Source organism: Chanos chanos, chromosome 3, assembly GCF_902362185.1.
Source record: "Chanos chanos chromosome 3, fChaCha1.1, whole genome shotgun sequence".
In the NCBI taxonomy this organism is placed as follows: Eukaryota; Metazoa; Chordata; class Actinopteri; order Gonorynchiformes; family Chanidae; genus Chanos; species Chanos chanos.
The window spans coordinates 28,887,501-28,911,341 of record NC_044497.1 but is presented as its reverse complement, the minus strand read 5'-3'; the positions used below and the strand labels follow the sequence as shown (position 1 = coordinate 28,911,341).

The window sequence follows — 23,841 nt, the reverse complement described above, 5'->3', positions numbered from 1 at the left end:
AATTTGTTGATTTATCATTTTTATGATAATTATATCTTAAGTGATCATTTAGACCTGAAGGAAATTGTGACTCTTTGACTTTTTAAAGTTGGTGGAGCTCAACTGTGATCAAGAGAAAAAAGTAGACATGGTTAAAATATGGTTCATTTCATAGCGATGATAAAAGATTATGCAACAATTAAAGAAAGGACATGTGAACATATAGATAAGAACATACTAAAGGCTAAGAGAATGGTATTAACTGCATCAATTCTTACAAATGCAGGCTGGTCCAATGAACCACACCAGGCACAGTAGAAATGATAGAGTGAAGAAGAGAAAGGAGGAAGCCTCTGTTGTGAAACAAGTCTTCAGGTCATAATTCTCGAGTGGATTTACTAGAGACACAGCAAGTACTCTATAGATGCAGTTAGTTATAGTTATGCCCCAGTTGTTCGACAGGTCTCATACATCACTAGATAAGACAAGGTTAACTCCAGATCTTCGATGTATGAAGGTCAAAGAGATGAATGCGTTACTGTCAAGTACTACAGAGGTTGTGAGGTTGAGGTTACAGGTTGGTCACGGCATCAGGGAAAATGATGAATCAGACAAAAATAGCAAGCTCAGCTTTTAAGCAGTCGCTGAGTTGTTTGTCACATGAACCTTCTAGTGTTTAAGATTAACAGGAAATCAGGTACAAGCTTGTGCATAGAGAGAATCCTAAATTCCACCCTGAACCCAGCTGTTTGCAGTCATTCATGGTACCAGCTTTGCTTACCACACCCCCTTTAACGTATGAAAGAATGTAGGATTGTTTATACATTTAACCTTTAAATGAGGGAGTGTTGTAAAGGGCCACTGGAGCCCTCAGGGAGCTGATGATTGGCTGTTAGGGATTAGCCAGGAGTCACCTTAAGGTTTACGAAGCAACTTTTGTCTAATAACATTCCTAGTGCTTTCAGATATATATTACCACTCCTTACATGGTAGTAGAAATTTATCTGGACAACTTGTCGCCATGACGCTATCGAATCTCTATCGAAATCAATCAACCAGTGACACTTTTTCCCTCGCTTAGGTAAGGCTTATAAAACACCTGAAGAATAAAGGCCATAGGCGAGAGCGACAGGGCTTTATCTCGAGGTCAAACAATCAATCGTTTGACTTCGGGACAGACTACAGAGGAAGGTTTGACAGTCACAAGCTCTGGCTTGTACTCAACAAATGCAGACGTTAATTACAACTCAGATGGAAACTGAGTAATATAAAACAGTATGCTGAAATACACACCGCAACTTTTAAAGCAAATCATCACATATCAACCATAATCGGAGATAATTACACGTTAAATGGTAGACAGAGCCCAAGACACCCTAGTCATCTCCTCAATGGCTCAGATTCACCACACATCACCAGGCTGTCTGCTCTGGTAATTAGCCTCTCTCATTAATCACCCACCTCAGACTCATTTGCATTTGCCATTTAGTGGCAGTCAGCACAGTCAAATGTATGGCGCTTTTTTTTCTCTTCCCATCCCTCCCTCTCTCACTCTCTATATCCATTCCTTACTTGGGCAATTTAGACTGTTACTCATCCTATCATCCTCTGTAAAAGCATCTTCATAACTTGTCACAACGTGTGGACGCAGTTTGCACATAGGGTCTTTGATCAATGAGAAATACGTTCTGGGTCTTTCTGTCTCACATGTCTGTTTGCTAAGTTCAGAATATTCTCTCTGCCATTCTCAGAAACACACACATAGCTATACGCTGACTGACACATACACTGAGTGACACACACACACACAAGTTTGTACTCATATCCTAATGGGGACTTCCCATTGACTCCCATTATTCTGTAATTAAAGAATTTTTGTTTTATCAGTAACAACAACACAGTTTAGAAAAACTTTGTTCTCCTAGTGTGGACCAGCACTTTGGTCCCCACCAGGTACTTTTTTCAGATTATGCTATCTTACTGGGGACTTACCAGTGCCTAGAAAGACAGTAATACATGGGGCACACACACAGACACACACACACAGCCTTTCTAGCTCTCTCACTCTCTAACAGCTCTATCAGTGAATGCGGGATGCCATGTGCTTGGTTGTATGGTTACATCCCATGCCCTTGAAGCACATGAGCAGATCATGCCTTTCCAAAATGAGTGTGTGTGTGCATGTGAGAGAGAAACGGAGGGAGAGAGAGTCGCTGTGGACTAACAGAGACCCAGTGACTTGTCATAATCATGACAAACAGCCATAGTTAAACTCGCTTCACCCTGAGCAGTCGAGGTGGAAAAAAAGAGCTGAGGTGTGAGACAGGACGCATCTGAAGCACACTTGAAAAGAAAGAGAACGCGAAAATAAAAAAAAAAAAAAAGTGATGGGCAGACAGGGAGAACAAGGAGCGTCGCATCCATTCCACTTCACTCATGGACAGACGGGTGGAGACAGAGAACTGTATTGCACTACATCATAAGGATTGACAGGGCGGAAGGAGAGGGAGACTCGACCGCAGAAGCCAAAGAGACAGCACACTCAAAAGTTAATCTTGTAATCTGATATTACGGTGCAATAAACACACCTGCAACTGTATTTTCTCATAGAACACACATAGAAATGTAGAGGACATACATACACACAAACAATGACAGCATTCAAACTATCTCGCACATAAAGCCCTCTTTTCATACACAGATGTGTACAAACGCATTACTTAACAAAGCAGTGGAGGAGTCTCCTAAAGTGAGCAGCTGAAATGAGACCAGAAAGGGAGTAAAGTGGAGAATGAGGAGGCTATCTGCTTTAGGTGAGAGCTCTTGTGTGTGTGTGTGTGTGTGTGTGTGTGACCGAGATGGAGCGAGAAAGAAAGAGAGAGAAAGCGCTGAGTTACTGCCCACTTCTGTGGCTTTCTCTTGCTGACATCATCGCAGGATGTTCAGCTTCCACAAGCCTCTTGTCCTCCTTTTTATCTCCCCATCCATCCATCTCCCTGTCCATTTACCCTCCTCCCTATTACAGTCCATCTGTCCTACAGCAGTCAGGACAACGACTCAGAGACCTTATGACCTCATGCTTTGGCTGAATGCGTACACTGTCCAACGTGCATGGAATATCCAGCTCACCATCCACGCGTTAAACATATAAACACACACACACACACACGCACACACACTTCTCTTCTTCTGAAGTCACTGTGCACAAGGACGTATTTCCTCCACGTGTCGTTTCACACGCTGACTTGTAAGTGGGACTAAATTGGCTTCCCCATTAAAACAATGAGGGTAGTCCTTGTGCCAAGGTCGGCTGTTGTCGTTATCAATGAACATGAGAACCTTGCCACGTACCAAGTTGTTTTACGCAGACAAAAATTACAAGACCCTGCAGCCATCTCCAACAATGAGTATTTTACTGTAGAGGTCACTTAAAAAAATCTCAACCTTTGGGGAAAACATGCATTGGGGCATGTGTATTTACAAAAGGAAGAGGAGCTAACATTTAAAAAAAAATCAATGCATACTATAAATGAGTGGGTCTGCAAATAGAGGAATGCCTGGACTACACATGAAGAGCTTGGCAAGGTCCTGTGTGAAACTTACGCTGTAACCGAGTTCCCCCTAGTGGTCAGAGCACCATACTGCAACTGAGGTTAGCACAATCTCAAATCCATGTAAGATTACATAGGTTTGTGTAAAATCCCTCATTGATTTACAAGAGCGAGCCTGATTTAACACAGTGACAAAGAATGGGAGGGAAAGATTGAATCCATCCTCTGGAGAATTGAGTCGTTGTTCAGCGAGCTATGTGAAGAGAATTCTGAATATGTAAAGGCATCAAAATGACCTTGAGCAAACAGAACACTTACTGTCAGAACATGTGCAATTTATTACAACTTGTCATTCATGCATGTTTATCACGTTCCTCCATGTTCCTCCTCCATCTCTGGTTACCATTCAACATGAAAATTCTTACTGCACTTTCCCAGGAAACAGTCACTGAATCACGATTTAATTAAAATTAGCATATTTCGCATTACTCAACCCTACTAATTTACAGCGCCCAGTGGAAACATACATTATAAAAACCCCTGACTCTCCTTCCCACCCATTAAATTAAGTCATCCAATAAATAAGAGAGAAGAAAAAAGAAAAATACACAAATAAACTCAGTGCCCATCACCAGAACATTCATATGTGCTGTTTCCTTGCTGACTGAAAAAAAAAGGAAACATGTGAGACACCTTACAAAGGCCCAGGACACAGAAAAAAGTGCTCAGCTATTGCTTTTTTTCTTTTAAAGAAGTCTTTCCTTAAAGGAGTTCATTTATTCATTCCTTTCCCTTAGTCCTTCTCATCCCTCCTCTCTTGTTGCATTCAGTTCACCTCTTCTCACCAGCATCACTGAAACTGATGTTGGACTATCATACTGTACAACTGTACTCATTTTTGCCCCTCCCCCCCTTTTGGCTCATGTACAGTGGTACGTTCCAACGGAGGAGCACAACGTTGGCAAGAAAAGGCTGTGCTGAGTGGTGGTATAGTCCACCTTGGTCCCTTAGTTGGGAATTTGGCATTTTTTTTTGAGAGTAGTGCCTCTCGGAAGAGACCTTTCCCCTTTCACAGCAGTTCTGCTTCCTCATCGTCATCTTCGGATCCAGAGGGCCCCTGCCGTACCTCTTCATACCATTTGTTGGTCAGGGTCTTCATCTGGATCCGCCCATGCAGCAGGTCCTTGACCAATGAAAAGGAGGAAAAATTCAGGCAAACTCATCACTCATTCAGTTGAGCCAATCCAGATTATTCAATCTGACCAATCTCAACTGACACAAAACTGTTACATCTGACTTTTGGACTTTATAATAAGGAAAATTCAGTTGTAAATATATCTACACAATAATGTTGTAAACAGTTCGTACAGGGTTTGAATATGCATCTTCCACTTTCATTAGTGCTATAACTCAAAACATATTGCAAAAACAATTTGAGAGATGTAAAATTGAAAAAGATACTTATATTCAAGAGTAGTTGTATAGGCAGGTTGGAGCTGAGTAACTGAGAATGTCATTTACGGGACAGGCGGACAGACTCTCACCTCCTGTGTTAGCCTGCGGGTGAAGAACGGATTCAAGTACTTGGCATCCAGCCACATGAATCCTTTCAGGTCCTGTCTTTGAGAGATCTGAGCCTCATACTCATCCTCCGTCAGCTCTGACAGGTGCTCCGACTCTATGGTGTTACCCTGGAGAAGAGGAGAGCCATAACAATGAGGATATTGGTAGCTTCTTCACAACACTGCTGAGTAAGAAAGTTGGAAAGATCTCACTCATAAAAACTGTGAGAGTGAGAGGGTAGAGGGAGAGAGAGGGCGAGAGAGAGAGAGAGAGAGAGAGAGAGAAAACACTTACAGAAAAAATAAAAAACTAAAAAAATAGGGTGACATTGTGAGACAGCGGGGCGAAGGAAAGAGAGGAAGAACCAGAAGAAACAGACGGAGGAGGAAATAAGACTTGGCCTATTTTTGAACCTCTATTTTCTTTTCTTCTTTTTTTTTGTTATGAGAGAGGAGGAGACTGCAGGGGATTCGCCCTCACAATGTTTCACCACTGAACACAAGTCTCTGGCACAGCACCAAGTCTACACTGCTCCGGATGTGTGTTTGTGTGTGTGTGTGTGTGTGTGTGTGTGTGTGTATGGTTTTGTGTATGTATGTGAACAGTTTTACATCACTGCAAGCTCAGTCAAAGTCACAATGACTAAACATGACCCTCACTCACTGAGCATGCACAATTCTCTCTAAGGACACACTGCAGGGCCACTATCATTGTGTGTATGTATGTATGTGTGTGTGTTGGCCATGAAGCACACAATAGAGGAGAAGACTTCTTCTGTCTGACGCAACCCTATGAAAGCCATCTGTAGAAACACTCAGATGGAAAACAAAAGCATGTCACTGAAGACAAACTCAGGAGAGCATGAGTGTGATATCTCGTGCTCCAGAGGGAGTTCTCTTCATCAAAGCGCTACAGCAAGACAAGCAGGGACGGTCTAAATGTCACGGAACAAGACTTTCAGAGCACAACACTGACAGTATCAAACTACTTCGGAGAAGTAGAGAAAAGTGAAGAAGACAATAAAAGTCAATGTGAGATGAATACACTTGGCGAAAAAAAAAGTACAGATAACAACGCACTAAATAAATAAATAAATAAATAAATAAAGTTCGAACTGAAACATAAGATGTCCTTTATTATATGTGTTTTCTGACATTGCCTTCAAACCGCTGTATTTTCCAAAATTCATATGAAATCATTGGTTTGAATGGAACGGTTAAAAGTCAGCCAAATTGGTCTGATATGCTAAGTCTCAGGCGGTTCTCTGTGAAGGCTCATAGCGCATGTTCCCAGCCAATCACAGACAAGCAAACTGAGTCTGTGAGAGGCACGTCAGTCCTTTACCACCCCTAATGCTTTATTCATCCTTAAGGTTTCCTTAAGATCTAGTTGATGATAAGCACGGAAAATACCCAAGACATCTTTTTTTAATTACTATTACCATTTTCTCTGTCTTGCTCAAGTTCACGTCCTTCTTGTTCTTGCGTCTTGATTGGCTTTCTTCAATGTCCATGATGCGAATGAGTGGCATGGTCCCACCCCCCAGCACCAGGATGGTGAAAAGCACGATGACAATGGTTGTGGTGCCAATCAGCTGTCGTTTCTCAATGGGCTCCAGGCCCAAATGCAGGCTCAGGGCATATGGGATGGCTCCTCTCAGACCTGCAGGTGCATCCAGTAAAAAGAAGAGCAGTTAGGGAAATGTTTCTGATGAGGACAAGTGGATTTCAGCATGAAAGACTAAAGGTTGTGGCTGATATACATACGGCATAGCCTCACATTGTATATTCCAGGTAAGCCACCAGTCATCACTTTTGAAACTGAAAATAAAAAGGTACTAAATGTACCTAAACACGTTTTTAGTGACACGCTAAACCAATCCTTAAACTCTGTTGGCATCGTTTACACATAAATATTAATCAACCACTCTGGGGTTAAGCACAGTATTCCGTTTCTCTTCAAAACTTTGAGGCGTGATGTTTGTTCTAGGAATATTCTAGGAATTCTTTTTTAGAAGAGCAGGATTCACAGTAAGGAAAATCTAAGAACCATGCCTCAAAGCATAGCACAGTAACTGGGCAGGGCAGAAGTCTTTTCACAGATTCTTGGATTTCATGATTCCACGAAGACAGCAAAACAACACATACAGTCCCAGACACAGACCCAGACCCACACACACCCACACACGCAAAAGAACACACCCACTCCCTCATGGTCAAACCATCTGTCTGTAATTCAGTATAAGGCCATTGTCTCTGTTGTTTATCTTAAACTAATGCAGAGGACACTAAAACACTGCGTATTATGAAGTCTCTTACATCGAGCTGCAGGTAATACATAAGAGCCAGTGACAGTCTGGGAACTGATGGACATCTATTGCTGTGGGATATTCCCAAGCGTAATGCAGTCTCTTACCACTAAACCACATGATGAACATCATTTTGGGAGTGATCTTGTGATCTCGGAAAAAATTGAGGAGGAAGGAGAGAGGAAAGATGTTCACAGCGCGTCCAACAAGTACCAGAACCTACAAACAGAACACATTCTGATCAGACCTTACAGAGAAAAATTGCTACAGTCCCCTCCACACACACATACACACCCTCACAATTCGTTTTTAAATGTTCAGCAACATCTGCTCAGTAATGTTCTTGCTTACGGCGCTCTGTTGAGACTGCTTCGTTACGTTATGTGAAGTTCGGGTACGTTAAGTTCTTGATGTAGACTACAATAAGAGTTGAGTAGGGCTTAAAGACTACAATAGTATGGAGAGTAACAGTATGACACAACATAAGAAAGACATTCAGTAAAATCAAGAGGTCATATCACTTACTATGCACCAGATAACGAAAGACAGTTCAAACTTGTGCGGGAAGCTGAATATGGAGAGACCCAGAAAAGCAAACACACACGTTTCTATGGAGAGATACAGAGTTCAAAACACAGTGATTTAATGGCCATTCAGAGAATGAAATTTCAGTGGAGTACTACAAAAACAGCAGGAAAATTATATATTGATGGAGAATAAATGTCAAAACACAATGGAAATAATAGAGGTAAAGGTCTAACACTAGTTGAACTTCACATATTGTACCACAGTTGCATATTAACTCTAGCAAGACAATAATTTTGAAGTGCTAAAATGTATTCTGTCTGCTTTGTGGTACAACATTCCTTGATACAGTGTATAGGCGGAAGGAAACAAGTGTGGGAGGAGACTGACCACACATAAAGGCCACAGTCCGCAGGGTCTGCTGCATGAGGATCTGAGTGACAGGCGACAGGTTGTGGTGAGTATAGTGAGACATTACAATCCCTGAGAAAAGGATGGCCATGATCCCTAGAGGGGGTGAGAGAGAGAGATAGAGAGAGACAGACAGAGAGAGAGAGAGAGAGAGAGACAGACAGACAGACAGACGGACAGAAAAGACGGCCAGAGAGAGGCAGGCATACAGACAGAGAGAGACGGACAGACAGACAGAAAAACAAAGACGTTTGTTACATCGAATTGTCCACAATGTGTGAGTACTCCTATAGTTAAAAAGTGGTTAGCTCTTTATCTCTTTCTGTTGAGCTAAAAATGAGCTGTTTTTCAGAGGTTACTACAGGTAAAATAAACATTAATGACTGTATTGGTCACCACAGGCAAACTTAACATTAATGACTGTGTTAATGAGTTATGAACACTCATATTTAATGTCTTTCAGGCCTGGCACATTCATTTATAATGACTAGCGGGAGCTGCCGACCAGGACCCACCAGACAGTTTGATGCCCTCGGCTAGCCCATAGGGGAGGTAGGCAAAAATGATCATCATGCCAAACTCGAGAGAAGGGGTCTTCCTAAGGTCAAAATGTTTCAGACACTGTGTATGGAGGAGTTAAGGGCATTTGTACTGCTATACACCTGTATACATTGATTTTTATGACATGAACTGTGGAACTGTGTGAAAAATTTCGAAATCCCTTGAACGCTTTACGTAAACAGACATGCATAAAACAAACAAGCTAGATTGCTCAGATCACATCAGCACACATACACATACACACATGCCCACATGCCCATATATACTCACACACATGCACTCACATGCACCCACAGACACTCAGACAATCTCATACACACACACACACACACACACACACACACACACACACACGAAAGAGAAAGGATACAACTGCAGAGATGAGTCCGGTGAGAGTGCCCAGAGCTGCTGAGCCAAAGAACATCTTGAGGAAATAACCAAGTGCTTGCAGGAAGGTCTCCCAGCCAGTTACCGTGGAAACGTCAGAGCCAGTGAAGCCTTCTGCAGTACTGAGGAGACAAACAGAACAGATGGGAGTTAGAGAGGAACAGCTGTCTCACATGGGATCTTCTACCCTTCACAATGCAAAAATGTGAAGGGGGGGGGGCTTCATTAATTGTCCCTATGGGTTTGTGTTATAAAATTATACATTCTGAAATGGTGAACAGCATCTGCCACAAGTGGAAATCAGAATCAACATGTCAACATTAAACACTGTTCTTTAAAAAGAAGTGTAAGTCAACTTTGGCGAGAATACTGATCAATATACTTTTGACCGTAAATAAATCGATGACTGTGGATTGCAAATCTAATTGGAAAACGCCTGACGGTCCAGCGTCAGAAAGGCTGCGACCGCACTTTCTTTTAGGGATCTTTAACTTTCTGCAGAGGGCGCTAGTGTTGCTTCTGTACAGACCAGTAGAGAGGAAAAGGCCTCTACAGTGCATCCACACCAGATCTGCTAGTCAAGCCAGATAATGTACCCGGGAAACGAGTCAGATTTCACTCTGCATTTCCTTGCAAAAGCGCACATTGCCTGACAGCGCAATTCCCAGGAGAAGAGAGACCACTGTGCTTTACTCCGCGGTAAACAGAAGATAGCATGATAAAGGATAGCTAGCTTATGACATGGAAATGAAGTTTGCTAAAAGTTTGACGTCTGAGTGGAAAAATGAGACGACCGAAAATGTAACAACGAATAGGAACAGCTAATACGTAGGTGTTAGTATACTGGAGGACTTGTTCGTATGCCGGTGAGACTGGTTCGCAGGCTCTGCTTTCGAGGAAAGTGGACGGCTGTACATTAAATACCGCTACAAGCCTGTTTCTCTGCCCATTAAAAATGAATGGCTACATCAAACAGCTAAAAGACAGGTTCTCCCGTGCAATGTAGTGACCGAAGAAATAAGAGAGTTATGGACATTAAAAAATACGGTTACATTGAACGAAGCAGAAATATGATAGGGGTACACTGAAAAACTAAAAAAAAAAAAAAAAAGGAGGAAGACCGACTTAGAAAGTCTTGAAGATAAGCCGGAGGTATGACTCACTTATCTTGTTAGACTAGTCTTGCAAGTGACAGTATCGCGGCAACGTGCTGTCAACACTTCGCTATGAACTCTCAGCACGACACCCAGTTGCCCCACCACCCTCATCGAAGAATAATAACCGACTCTGCCGATTATTGCTCCGAGTACAAGTTTTTAAACATGACCATGCGATAATGTTTAAAAGTCATCATGATGTATGTTGAAGATATACAGTCACCAGTGTTCTTAGAATGCCATATCTAGTTGTAATCTGGTTTAGGCACGCATGATTCTGTGGACCTTCACAACCTGCCTTTGTTTGAATTATCATGAAACTATCCGTCCAACAACCTCCCAGTGCTAACCAAGGACATTGCAAGGACGTGCAGTGAGGAGGAAGGATCAGGTTGTTATGACCGGTTAACATTTACCACCACAGTCTCATAAAGTGAACCAATGTGTTAAAAACAACTTCCTGCTGCAAAGGATCTTCTACCCCCCAACTCCAGCTACAAGAAAACATCACCGTTATTGTATTAGTTACAAACTCTGCTCCACGTGATTCACATTTCTCTGCTTAAATCAGTGTTCAGTGAAATAAATTTAAATTATTGAAGCGTAAAGCTAAAAGAGAAAGCCAAAACACTGTGTCTAGCAGTGCTGCATTCCTGGGACACCTCAATTAAAAAGGAAAAAAAAACTGTTATTCTGTCACTTGATAAAACCTGTTCACCTGTGTCAATCACAGGTAAGAGGGTTTAGATTAGAGCTCTCATCCGGCCTCGCTCAGCAAGTGCGGGATTGTTGCGGCCACCGTGTTCCAAATCCAGATCCCTAATCCCTTTGCCACAATACAGCCTACTCCTCCAAGGCCTCAGAACATCCTGGGATCCATCTTCTCCCAGTTTACAGTGTGGCCAAGAATAAATGTATGATGCAAATACAAAATCAAGCAAAAATAAATAAAACAGAATAGAAAATACAGCACCTAAAGGAAACAGCAGGAACTCGGAACTAGTAAAATATACATGAGAAAAAAAAAGGTGAGAAATGCTCAGGTGCACATCTCTATAACTGTATGTGTAACTGAAGTGCACTCTTTTCAAAAGCATGAAGATCATACTTTAGAAATACGCACATACCGATGTATACAGATGTATACAAATACAGCTTATTATAACGATGCAACAAAATAGAAACGTACATCACCAAGTATAGCACATTTGCCCATGCACTGTCTCCTCTTTTGTGGGTGGGTGCAGGGTGGATGGGGGGTAAAGTTTGAGTGATAACACCTATACCAACACAGAGCAAAAACAGACAATAGACCACACACTGGCCAGAAAGAGGATATGTGCAACAGAGCAAAAAAGGCGGGCGGTGGGCCATTACTGTTAACACCACAGACTTAACGCAAACACGCGTGCAGGCCTGACATTTACGAGAACAAACTACAAGAGGACACCACGCAGTCATCGCATGCTCATGCGCACGTGTGTGTGTTGCGGTCTTTGTAACGTTCTTCTAACCACACTTCCCATGACAGCTTCAAACATACACAGGCGTTTTTATACACATAGGCGGATAAGAGGTGAAGTTCTGAGTAGGAGAATGGCATAGTCATGATAAAAAAGGGAACATGAGGAAATGAAACCAGTGGGGAAGACAATGAAAGAGCATACTTAGTTAACACAATGGAGACGGCATCGTTTAGAATGCTCTCCCCGAAAACCAACATGTTGAGCACTGGGTCCACGTTAAGAGCGTTAAAAATGGCGATGGTGGCAACGGGGTCCACTGCAGAGATCAATGAACCAAATGCAAAACTAGAGAGAGAGGGAGAGAGAGAGAAAGTAGAGGTAAAGATGAGTATTCAGCACCTCACATGTGATTGTACCAGCAGAACTCATAAATAATGCAAGTTTGCTCTTGAGTCAGTGAAACAAGGTTGTAGAGTTAAAAAAAAAAAAGTTACACATTCCCTTAGGTCAATTTCACATGAATTTGTAATGTCTTACAGGAAAGCATGGTCTATTTTCTTGAGGATTCAAAACACAGAAAAACCCATTTAGTTCCCATGTGAATAGACAGGGCTCTCTCACCTGTCAGTCATAGTCATCTTATAGATCAGGTCCGCCTGTAAAACACAAAAACCAAACACATACCAGTTAGACAGAGAGACAGCAGAAAGAGAGAGAGAAAAAAGCAATGAATAGACAGAAAACATGCACACTGCATGAACTCAGACTAAAATATATACCTGGCCAAGAAAGTAGATTCCTCCTCCCACGATAAAGGCAGAGATGGCTGTCCCAAAGACTGCAAACAGGGTGATGGATCCTATGTTCTGGAAGAAATTACCCTTGAAGAGAGAGCAGAGAAGTTTTATTTGTTTATTTATTTATCTCCATAAAGCTCTCTAAGAAGTGAATTCAGTCTGGTTTTTCAGTCATAGCGTCCTAGTATTGGCAAGAGAATTCAGAGGGTTCCCACCCATTTTCACTGACAAGATGTCAAAACTTTTCATTGACCTTTAATGAAATTTCCAAGACCTTTCACTACCTACAAGTACACAAAATTGTATACTTCATCCCACAGGTTGGGCCTAATTATTACATGACAAATGAACAACATCCTTTTCCATTTATATTCACATCAAACATTCAAGATACAGACATTGCAATCATATTGTTCTTTATTAAATGAAAAAGCTTTACAAGCACTTTGGTATAACGAAGTATGGCATGCCTCAGTGGCATGGCATGCCCCAGTAACAGTAGGCTAAAGCACACATTAAAAAGCGCAAAGCTTTTTGCTAATAGGCTAAATGCATGGTTTACTTGCATGCATAGGTCACTTTGAAGCCATATATCTTGCCTAAGCAAAACCGTAGGGCTACCCTATCTTTACTCAGCCTACAACTTATCAAGATTATTTTCAAAGCAATGGCACTATGAGACTACTTAAAGTCCTATAAATTGTATCTGTCTACATCAGTAAAATCGTTTGGGAAAACATAACTTCCCCAGCAAAGTGAATAACTAACCCTGTTTAAGATTGCTAGCATTTACTGTCAGTCATGTTGTTATCAGACAAATCCAGAGAAGGCTTTGGCCACTGATGTTTTTGATAGAATACGCCCGCCTCATACAAACAGAACAATTTGATCACCATGATGTCTGACAACAAAAATTAAATTTCCTATTCATTTACAGTACTGAGGGCGTAGTGAATGATTTGGAGGGCAGAGCTCAGACTGAAGCGAGATTTGGATAAAATTTTTTTTTTTCTCCCCTCACCCTCTGTCACCACACTGGGTAATGGGAGTAGGAAGCGATCGGATTTTGTGAATTGTATTAATCCATAAAATATACAAGATATACTTTATCTCCCTCATCTCCCACTCTCCTGGTATGACAAAATCAAATGTCATGACTTTTCCAAAACGTTCTATGAATTTACTCAATTCCATGAGTTCTCCAGACCTGGAAAATGGGATTTTAAAATTTTCCAAGATTTCCATGACCGTGGGAACCCTGAATTCAGCTATTCTTTACTAAATTAAAAAAAAAAAAGATTTAAGTACTTTTCAGTACTTCTACCTTGTGCAGTGAGTATCCAGACTCAAATATGATTGGCGGTAAGAGGAGTAGAAAGAACATGTTTGGTCGGAACATTTCTTCTTCCTGTAAAGACAAAGAGCATCTTAAAAGGTGAGCGGTTAACGGCAGTTTTCTTTGACCGATGTACCTCAACACATGCTAGGAAATCCTGTTCTTGCCACATGGCACACATTGTGCAATAAGTCAGTGTGAAATGTAACTGTACGATGATGAACACTATGAGTTCAGCGGCAAAAATGCTTTGCATTAAGCTGTTATCTCTCTCTCTCTCTCGAACACACACGCACACACACATACACAGACACACACATAAAAAGGGTCTAGTTTTGTTCCAGGTTACTGCACGCAGCAAAGTGGAGGAGGGGATGAGAGAGGAGCTGGGGGTTGGGTTTGTGCGTTTAAAAAAGAAAAAAAAAAAAAAAAACTCCATAAAAGGGGGCTGTGTGCTTTTCCATATCATCCACAGACCCTGACCCGTTCCAGCCCATCGCACTCTGTTCCACCTTACATAGCCCCACACAGCTCCAACTGCTCTGTGTGTGTGCTGTGTTCTCTGACAGGAAAGAGAAAGAGACTTTGCTTTTTTTTCTCTTTTAACATACAGGAAAACAACCGATTTTCCTATTTTTTTGTGTACCTACAGGCACAATTTTTCCTATACGTATGTATGTGTGTGTGTATGTATGTGTATATATATATATATATATATATACACACAAGACAGCTAAATTCACATCACAATGAGTCATACCAACCAGTGATGTAGACCTCTCTGTTTGAGTCTGGTTTTACTTCAGTGGACAGACACACAACCTGAGTAAATATACAGACTCATCTCTTTTTACTCATTCTCATTCACAAACACACATGGTTTCCTTATCTTATTTGTGAGTCCTATTCTTGGTCTGTGGTGTTCTTGATGACAGAGGTAATGTCTGACAGGGCAGTAGACTGTCTAACAGAAGCCCCACACTCCCAGGGCAGAAAGACTTGACCTTATCCCTGCTCCTGGTACATGCATGCATGCATATGCGCATGCACACATACACACACACGGACACACAAACAGATCAGCCCATATATACACATGTGAAGGCCTATGGCTATGTCCAACCTCACACATGTTATGATGCTCTTAGCGCAAGGAACTAGAACAAACACACACAGACAGATGACAGACAGGCAGACATGTGTGCACATGCACACACACACGCGCACACACACAAACACACACACACACACACAATATCTCTACACCGTAAAAAGTCCTTCCATTGACCTTCAATTTCTGATCACTTGTACACCATAATGAAATCACAGTTGGCTCTCAGCTATATTGGATCAGTTCCCAGATCTTATGTACCTACCACACCACAACGCTGGGGCTTACAAATATGTGTGTGTCACAGAGAGAGAAACTCTGTGCTATTTCCCGGGCTCTGGGGAAGGGCACAGCTGCTGTGTATCTGGGATCCTTGTCGCTGTGTTGGTAAGGAGGGTGTTCAGTGGGTGAGCTGCATCCGTCGGGAGCTGTGCTTCATGTTACATTATTCCCTCCAGTCAACAAAGCTCCTCATTGTGCATCCAGATACGTCCATCAGGGGCTCAGGCTGGTGGGCTCCTACAGTCTAAATCTCTTTCATTTCTCTCCATGAACAATTCTTCTTTTTTTTTTCAGTGTGGATCAATACAGGATTTAACACCAATGCAAAATCCCCACAGAGGGAGGGGAAAGAGGACCTGGTTGATGTCTTTTAAGCAAGTACCTACTGCGCCCCCTCCTCCCAGGTTGTCTTTGGGCTCGATAATAGCAGGTTGTCCCTAGTGTGAAATGTAGAGTGGTATGCATGTGCGCCTTAAGAAATGCATTGAGGCATGTTTGGAGTTGAGTCAAGCATGCTTCGACTTACTTAACATGTGCTCATAAACCTCTTCCTCCTCAAATAAAGTACTATTCATTTACCACTCCAGGCCTTTCTCAAAACAAAACTGAGGCGACACTAGCGCTGTGTGACAGGGAGTTTATGGCGGCTTGATGGTAGAGGACTGTCCACGAGAGGACATGGCTGGGGACAGAATGACGGGAAGGGCATTTGACAGGCCGGCCAAAGAGAGCAGCATGTGTTAGCCCGCGGAGACTGTTCTCTTTGGCTCTTAGTGTAGTGTAATGTCCTCAGGCCAGCATGACTCGCTATCCTCTATTCTAATGAGAATGGAAGAACATAAGGAGAGCTAGCAAGACAGCCCGTGTACCGCCGCACCCACAGAAAAACAATAAAAAAAAATTAAATAAAAAAAAGCAAGAATCACCTACAACCGTGTCCACTCAGAAACATGTGCATCACTAATCCTGAGTCCCTTTGAGTTGACTCAGACTCAATCTGTGATGTTTTTTATACAAGTAATCTCACCGTTACTTTGGTGGTTTTGAGTGTATGGGCCTTTTATTTTTGTTTTAGAAGACACAGGGTAGCGGTATCAGGGCTATCAGATTTACTGAGTGACAGGCGGTTCCCCTCATCTCGTTTATTCAATCAGAGCTATGGGAAAAGGGGCCAAAGCGAGCAGATGAGAGCTGGGATGTGAGGTCCGGTTACGGGAACCAATGAGTCAGGAGAGAAGGGCCCCTGAACTCCAAAAACCAGCCAAAACAATAGACAGCACTGTGCTACAGGCAGCGGTACCATTGACTTCACTTACACACTGCCTGGAATCCAGGGGAAAAAATGTTAATTAAAGACCACAGACGAGAAGAGGAAGGGAACAGAGAGAAGAGAGCAAGAGAATGAGAGAGAGAGAGAGAGGCGGGGGGGGGGGAGAAAAAGCACTGAGAGATGGCATTGAGAAAAGGAAAATGGGGTGAGTGAAACAGAGAGACATTGTGAAGCAGAGAGCAAAGGCACAGAGCTGAGATAAAGAGAGATGGGCAAGAGAGAATGTGACAGAGCGAGCAATACAAACAAAACAGAGGAGAGAGATAATGACAGAGCAAGTGATCATAGGACTCTGAGAAGGGAGAGGGAAGAGAGAGAGACAGAGACAGAGAGAGAGAGAGAGAGGAGCGGACAGAACATGACGAAGACAAGTCTCTTCAACCAATCATCATAAATAAAATAGTAAAGGCCATATCTGAGCATGTGTGGCATGAAGACAAGAAACTGGTTTTGTCCGCAACCAGATTAAATTACAGCAAGACAGAAGGATCCTAAAATGAGACACATTACAACATCTTTACAGTGTAAAACCATATCACACATCACATTAACTGACTGATTACTCCTGTTACACTAAACAGAACATCCACAGTTAGCTTACGGGCTCATGTGGCCATCCATAAATGGAGACGAATGTCTCTTCTCAGGAAAGTCACTCATTTGATAGCGCTAGGTGAAGAGAGACAGCAGCTAACTCTTGTACCATTAAACAATTATTGTTAGACAGGGTAACTACGTCGTGTAAACAGGGTCGGGATCTAAATCCAACTGAACCACGTGTATCAGAAATACCAGTGGGGCAAACCTAAGCCACATATACACCTTCTCTGCAGCAGCTTTCATTTTTACCACCTTCTAAATTAGGAACAAATGCCAATTTGAAATACAACCTACACATTTTCCAACAATGGGGGGAACATATAACAATTGATGTGTTGTTTTAATTTTCCCGTACTCTGGTGGCTTTGAGGTTGCAGTGAAAGAAATCATGTGAGAGAGACCACACCATTTTGTCACTGGCTATCTGTAAAACGAAGCCACATTTTTTTTTTTACATCCAGAAAATGTGACAGACAGTCACATTAAAAAAAAAAAAGGACTCCAACCAATGCAAGGAGGTTTCAAAGAGGTTAAGTTGTATGACAAGATTCTGTTTCAGCATTAACTGTGACAGGTTAATGACCTCAGGCTAAGGGCCAGAGCAACACTGATGTGACCCCAGAACAAAAAATGTAAATGTCCCTGAGTTCATCTAAACTACATCCCATGGATAATCTAGATACACCAAAACATGGAAACAGCACTCCACTAGCATCGTCCAAGGAATTTCAACAAGCTGGAGCAAAACCATCGAAAAGAGATAAACATCAGTCCGTACAGCACCAGTAAGGAAAAAAAAGAAAAAAGAAAAAACATAAACACCTGATCCAACAACTCAAACCCATTACTGCAGAAAAAAATGAAACCAGCAAAATATTTAACAGTATTCCAATTTAGAAGTAAATCATTTGCCTTTAAAAATGTCTCCTCTATTTTTGCAACAAAATACTGACTGGGAAACATGTGTGCACACACCTTTTTGTGATCCATCAAAATTACAACATTTTTAGAATGGTTTGCATAGTTTTAGCATGTGACTGTACAAACCCACAGTATGAGCTAATCCAAGCTCTTAACCATACTCTTTTCATAATAAGATGTTGAACCTTTAACGACTGGAATCCAGTTTTTGTGAAATGAAGTTTTTCAAATTCAGTTTTTGTTAAAAAAAAAAAAAAAAAAGAAAGAAAAACACACACACACACACACAAAAATGTCCTACCTTCCAATTGGCCAACTCCTGAAACTCTATGATTTTTATGAATGCCCCCATGAGAATACCTGTAAAATATAAAACAGCACTCAGAGAAATTTGGATGATACTCATGAGTATCCCATGAATTGTATTAAGCCGAACACAACAAACACAAACAGGAAACATAAACAGAAGTAAATCTATGTAAAGATTAAAAAATAAATAAATAAAATAAAATAAGGTTGAAACAGATCAGTTTCTCTGGTGAATAATAAAAGTGATGGATGCACCAACATAATAGGACCTCTAAACGTATACCATTAAAATACCCTTATTTTAATACTGCTCTTGAACGTGAGAGAGGGTGATGAGAGAGGTGGGCTGTTCTAACATCTCAGAGCTTAAGTCATAATAATGACTTGGGGCAGACAGACAGGAAGACAAAGTCAAACAGACATTGCGTGCTGTAGAGAGGAGTGCAGTAGCATAGGGACTCAGGAAAAGGAAGTCTGACTTTGTCCACTCCTGACGTTTTTTAAACTTCTTCTTCACTATCTTCCTCTCTGAGAGGAAACAAGTGTTTGCCGTTGTATATTACAGACAGGGTGGCAGGGTACCAAGGTCGTAGGTCATAAAGCAAGTCTGTGTGAGTGTGTTCACTTCCCAAGGTGGTTCTTTTTCTAGGGAGGTGGTTTGGATCCCATGAGACATAAGCAGGCACCAAACTCACTCACACTGACCTCAACGCTCACAACAAACTTTTTCAGGAAAACAACTACGAGGAAGCTTGAGAACAAACAGAGCTTGATTCACAGAAACACGGACTGGTCATGTCATCTGCTTTTCATTTCCCTACATAACTGTAATGTACTGACTAACAATCTCCTCTATGACTGTCATAACTCAGTGAGGATGTATAATGGAGCTGGCTGCCAGTTGGAACTCCTGTTCTGCTTGATCCTTATTCAAACTATTTAAAAAAGGCAAGAGAGGACAAAGAGAACATTACAATACATTGTTTCAACACTGACTCAGTCTTCAAGTACACTTACCCAATGACACAACCGCTACGCTCTCAGGAAGGAAGTGCAGCTTGAATTTAATCAGAAGATGAACCAAAATAATGCAGATACCTCAGTAGAGAGAAAAAGAGACACAGACAAAGGGGGGGGGGGGGGGAGGTATGAGTTACATTAATTAAGTTAAGGCTTTTTCTTGAATCTAAAACAAAAACCCTTCAAATCTGAACTAACGTTCAGTTACGTCCCGAGACAATGAACATCTGGTATCTTAGAATAGGATTACGTCTGGTATTGGACTAAATTATAGCTTGAATGGAGAAACCAGCCCAAAAGGTTCAGATGCACACTTTGCCATATTACGTTGTAAAAAGAAAAACAAAAAACAATAATTAAAAAAAAAAAGTTGAGAAATTTTACATAAATAAAGTTTACTGAGAAGGTAGCTCTCATAAACACTGTGTGACTCAGCTCTGATGAATGGAAAATGCCAGAAGAGATGATATCAGAGGTGAATGACAGGGAGAGTCAAGGTCTGATTAGGAAAAAGGGGACTGCAAATACTGGACTTAAAGCTATAAAACACACACTAAGATAATTTTGGTTAGTCTTAAAGTAGCCGACTCTACATTAATTCATTCAGGATATGGGAAACTAGGACAGCACTGAGGGTTGCAAATGACTACAAAATATTCACAAAAACCCTACAGCTTGACTGAAATACTGTGTTAACCATATAGCAGTCAATAGCTTCCACTCTAGTGTCAGACCAAAGTCTTAAGTGCTGAAATATAGAGCAGTCTGACATAAAGATCTTAATCCTACGAGTTCAAAAGCCCATGGGAAGTAACGGATTTAATGGTGGGTAAAGCCCACGCAAAACTGATTTTGTGAAGGTGAACAGTGATCTTGCTGTGCTCTGTTAGTGTCACAGTGCCTGAAACCTTTTACAATGAGAAGGATTTTTTCCTGACATGACCGCCCGTGAACAACTAAGTCCTCAGCAAAGTGCCCCAAGGACAGGTCTTGCTCACGGTTTGAACTTAGCTCAGCTTTCATGCAGGTTATTCATGGCATTCGGTGCTCTGTCAGACAGGATTCCCTTCATTCTGTTCTGCACTGGAAGTAAGTGGCTGTAGACAACTTGTCCCCTGGCCTTAATGTTATTTTTCAAAAAAAAAAAAAAATTATGGGGGGAAAAAAAGGAAATACACTGTTGACTTCAGAACCATAATGAGTTCCATATGCCTAAACCTCCATCCTTTCTATTCTTCCTTCCTTCCTTCCTTTTTTGGGCGGTAGGGTGGTGTGCTTGTTGTTATTTCAGCAGTAGCTTTTCTTGTGAAGCTGTGGTGACCCTGGTTATAGATTTAACTCACCAATTACTAGCAGACTGAAGAAGATAGTCATCCCACTGGACTGCTCTTCCTCCTGCGCCTTGACCCCTGTCTGAACCGGCAGAATAGGCTTAACCGTTGGAGGTGCTGGGGTCGTAGCCTTTGTGACAGGGCTAGTTGTAGGGATGGAGTCATTGTTTGCATCCTCTGTGTAATTGAACCTGCACCAAAAGGACAACAGAGGAAAATTTTAGACAAACACAAATGAATATAACTTACAAACTGGTTCATAAAGTTTCCTCTCTCTCTCTCTCTCTCTCTCTCTCTCATTTCAGCTGATTAATGATCAAACATTATGTTGAGCAGTAAAATAGAAAATTTCCTGTGTAACAGAGAATAAGCCATTTGTATACTTGCAAAGGCATATAAATATTTCGGGCTTCAGAAGACACCACGACTTAAAGACCATATTTTTAGCTTGGTTAAATCTCTTTAACTTTCCAATTAACCCCAATGTTCCCCTCACTTCCGGAACTGATTATATGGTTTTACTGAGTATTTGAGCCTTATTCTGAACAATGTCACGATCTCAAATGAAAGAAAATGTGGTCCGATTTGTGAAGAAGAGCTTTTACTAAGTTAAGAGTGGAGCTACGCATGCCCAAGGTATCTGACAACATTCACTCCGCTCTACCAACAAAAATTAGAAACATATCGCACAAGTCTACCTGCTCTCTGTGTGTCCATTTTCTAGTGTGTCCTTTACTGATGACTGGTCACTGTCACCCAACGTATTTTGTTCCTTTTCCACCTCGTTTTTCCTAGTGCCCTCTTTAGCATGTACTGACAATGCTACAGCGTTTCTCTCATTTCCATTCGCCGTACATAGTTTAATGCATAACAATGAGAGACAAAGTAGGAATTGTCCTCTAAACACATTCATCTTTAAATAAATGCTTGAAAATGTTTGATCGTAATGTTGGCCTGATTAAAGGCAAACATCACAGTATTACAAGTGACTCGTTACACATCACAACTTCACTTCCTTCTACTCTTGTTTCTTGGGAGTTGTAGTTTTCTCAGAATACGAGCTGCTGTTTGCAGAATTAAATAAATTGCAAACCAGGACTTAAATGCATCCAGAACGTAATATTTCAGGCTTAATGCATATTCAAATTTAATTTGATCAGAACCAAACAACAAATGATTGGCAGAAATAGGATTCTTAATTGCCTACGCTTCCCAAGAACCTCGGTGTAATGCGTTAGATGCCACTGGGGTAGTTGGGAATTGTAGTTCAAATGTAGCGCTGTTTGTAAATGCACAGTTTCATTTGCATTTGTCTTGAGGCAAACACACATGGAATTTTGTTTCTACTGATATTACAAGTCTTTATAAAGAGAAGACAACCTAAGTATAAATCCTTTGTCGGTAGATATGGGCATGTTTAGACAAGTATTAGCCGTCTGAGTGATGAAATCTTACAACTCTTTTCAGTAACACCATGACTAGAGTGATAAAATTTCATGTATAATTTGTCACCCCTGTCTGTAGCACACAATTCCAGTGATGAGGAATTTGGTTTACCGCATTATTTCGTAATAGACTACTTGAATGATTTCCGGCACCGACATCAAACAAAGGTGCTGAATGGGCTTCAGTCTTCTCAAACTCGAGTCATTTTTAGAGTGAAATGGTAATTTTATCGAAGAAATGTGTGCTGGACGTTCAAACTATGGTGTTAGTTTTAAGAGGAAATTGTAATTTTATTTATTTGTTTGTTTGTTTTTTAAAGGCGTTTGCGTTATGGTATTGAAACTGTGGTAATAAAATTTAGGTAATTTTATTTGCATTGGTCATTGTTGTGTGAAGCAGTTCGCATAAGTCAAGCATATACAATTAATATTGTCATTTTTTGCCTCTACAATAACGTTGTGCCTTGTGTTGAGTGAATCGATTTTAGAAACGCAAGAAAACAAAACAAAGCAAAGCAAAAAATATTAGCATGATAAAGTTGTCTGCAGCACGCTAATAAATGGGTAAATAAGCCCTATTATATTCCGAGTTACGTAACCCCTTCCTCGTTTCCAGAAAAAGCAGACGTCGAAACCCTCTACGCGATACGTAATTTTTACACACTCCCTACTACCATCCCTTTTCTTTGGTCACTCTGACGAAGGCTTCGTTCATATGTTCCGAGCGCTAACGCCTGAGCGGCTCGTTTCATTACTACCGCAACAGGGGAGGGCGTGTAATGATCGCAAGGATGAGATTTCACTGAAGAGGACCTCGACAGTTTAAACTCCCCAATTGAGACGAACAAATTGAACATTAATTTAAGTTATTTCGTTTGGAGAGAAACCGAATATCAAAATACAGCCATACAGCCCTTTCTCGGGGAATTCCGTTCACTTGCTACATTTTCTGCTGTATTTCAGCCGTCTCTTGGACCTCGCACCTTTTACCTCTGTCGCAGCCTGTCATACAGATAAACGGACTTAAAAGGGAATCTAATTTAGACCTCACAAACGTGTTAACCATCGGGATATCCTGCAAGGAATAAGCCAACCTTTGATTAATTTTCTTCAAACGTTTCCCCGTCTTGTACCGAGCTCGACGTATGATGCCGACACATATGAGATTTCGGAGAAGGTCATTCCTCGGGCTGTTATTCCTTTTCTCACTGTCTACCTCTGCATTGTACTTCATCTATTCGGCTCCTGGCATAGGTATGTCACTGTTTTTGTCGGCGGTGTTACTGAAAGCATCTGTGATCATTTAAGCAAGCGTGTTAGCGACTGTGGCATCCCCGTGTCTCTTTTTATCAGGAGGTTATACATGCAGATTTATGTTGCCAGCACCCACGTCTCACTGCTGATGCCACGGGCAGTATTGGGGTTCGCTAAGTAATAACCACATGATGGTT

At 41.4% G+C, this 23,841-nt stretch overlaps 2 protein-coding genes across 3 annotated transcripts in view; one reads left to right on the top strand and one right to left on the bottom strand.

Moving 5' to 3' along the window:
- Positions 1-3,901: 3,901 nt before the first annotated feature.
- Positions 3,902-21,903, bottom strand: slc9a8 (solute carrier family 9 member 8). Its single transcript, XM_030768606.1, has 16 exons — positions 21,644-21,903; positions 20,958-21,136; positions 19,612-19,692; positions 18,587-18,645; positions 14,030-14,113; positions 12,688-12,789; positions 12,530-12,564; positions 12,110-12,253; positions 9,269-9,407; positions 8,853-8,958; positions 8,317-8,433; positions 7,927-8,009; positions 7,509-7,620; positions 6,535-6,755; positions 5,075-5,221; positions 3,902-4,713 (listed from the first exon to the last, which is right to left on the bottom strand). Exons 1-16 carry the CDS (start codon positions 21,856-21,858, stop codon positions 4,600-4,602), a joined length of 1,938 nt encoding a protein of 645 aa, XP_030624466.1. The 5' UTR covers positions 21,859-21,903; the 3' UTR covers positions 3,902-4,599.
- A 1,635-nt stretch (positions 21,904-23,538) lies between these two features.
- b4galt5 (UDP-Gal:betaGlcNAc beta 1,4- galactosyltransferase, polypeptide 5) overlaps positions 23,539-23,841 on the top strand; it is a 21,392-nt gene continuing 21,089 nt past the window's right edge. For both annotated transcript variants that reach the window (XM_030769815.1, XM_030769816.1), the window contains exon 1: positions 23,539-23,644. In XM_030769815.1, the coding sequence (XP_030625675.1) occupies positions 23,539-23,644 (106 nt within the window). The remainder of the gene's footprint in view (positions 23,645-23,841) is intronic.

What these genes read in the sequence shown, in the direction of transcription:
- slc9a8 (XM_030768606.1), bottom strand. Translation starts at nt 21,858, where the DNA reads ATGAATGTGTTTAGAGGACAATTCCTACTTTGTCTCTCATTGTTATGC. An exon ending in AATGGACACACAGAGAGCAG is followed by an intron (nt 21,137 to 21,643) that starts GTAGACTTGTGC and finishes CTTTTGGTGCAG; the next exon opens with GTTCAATTACACAGAGGATG. An exon ending in CCCGCAGGCTAACACAGGAG is followed by an intron (nt 4,714 to 5,074) that starts GTGAGAGTCTGT and finishes TCATTGGTCAAG; the next exon opens with GACCTGCTGCATGGGCGGAT.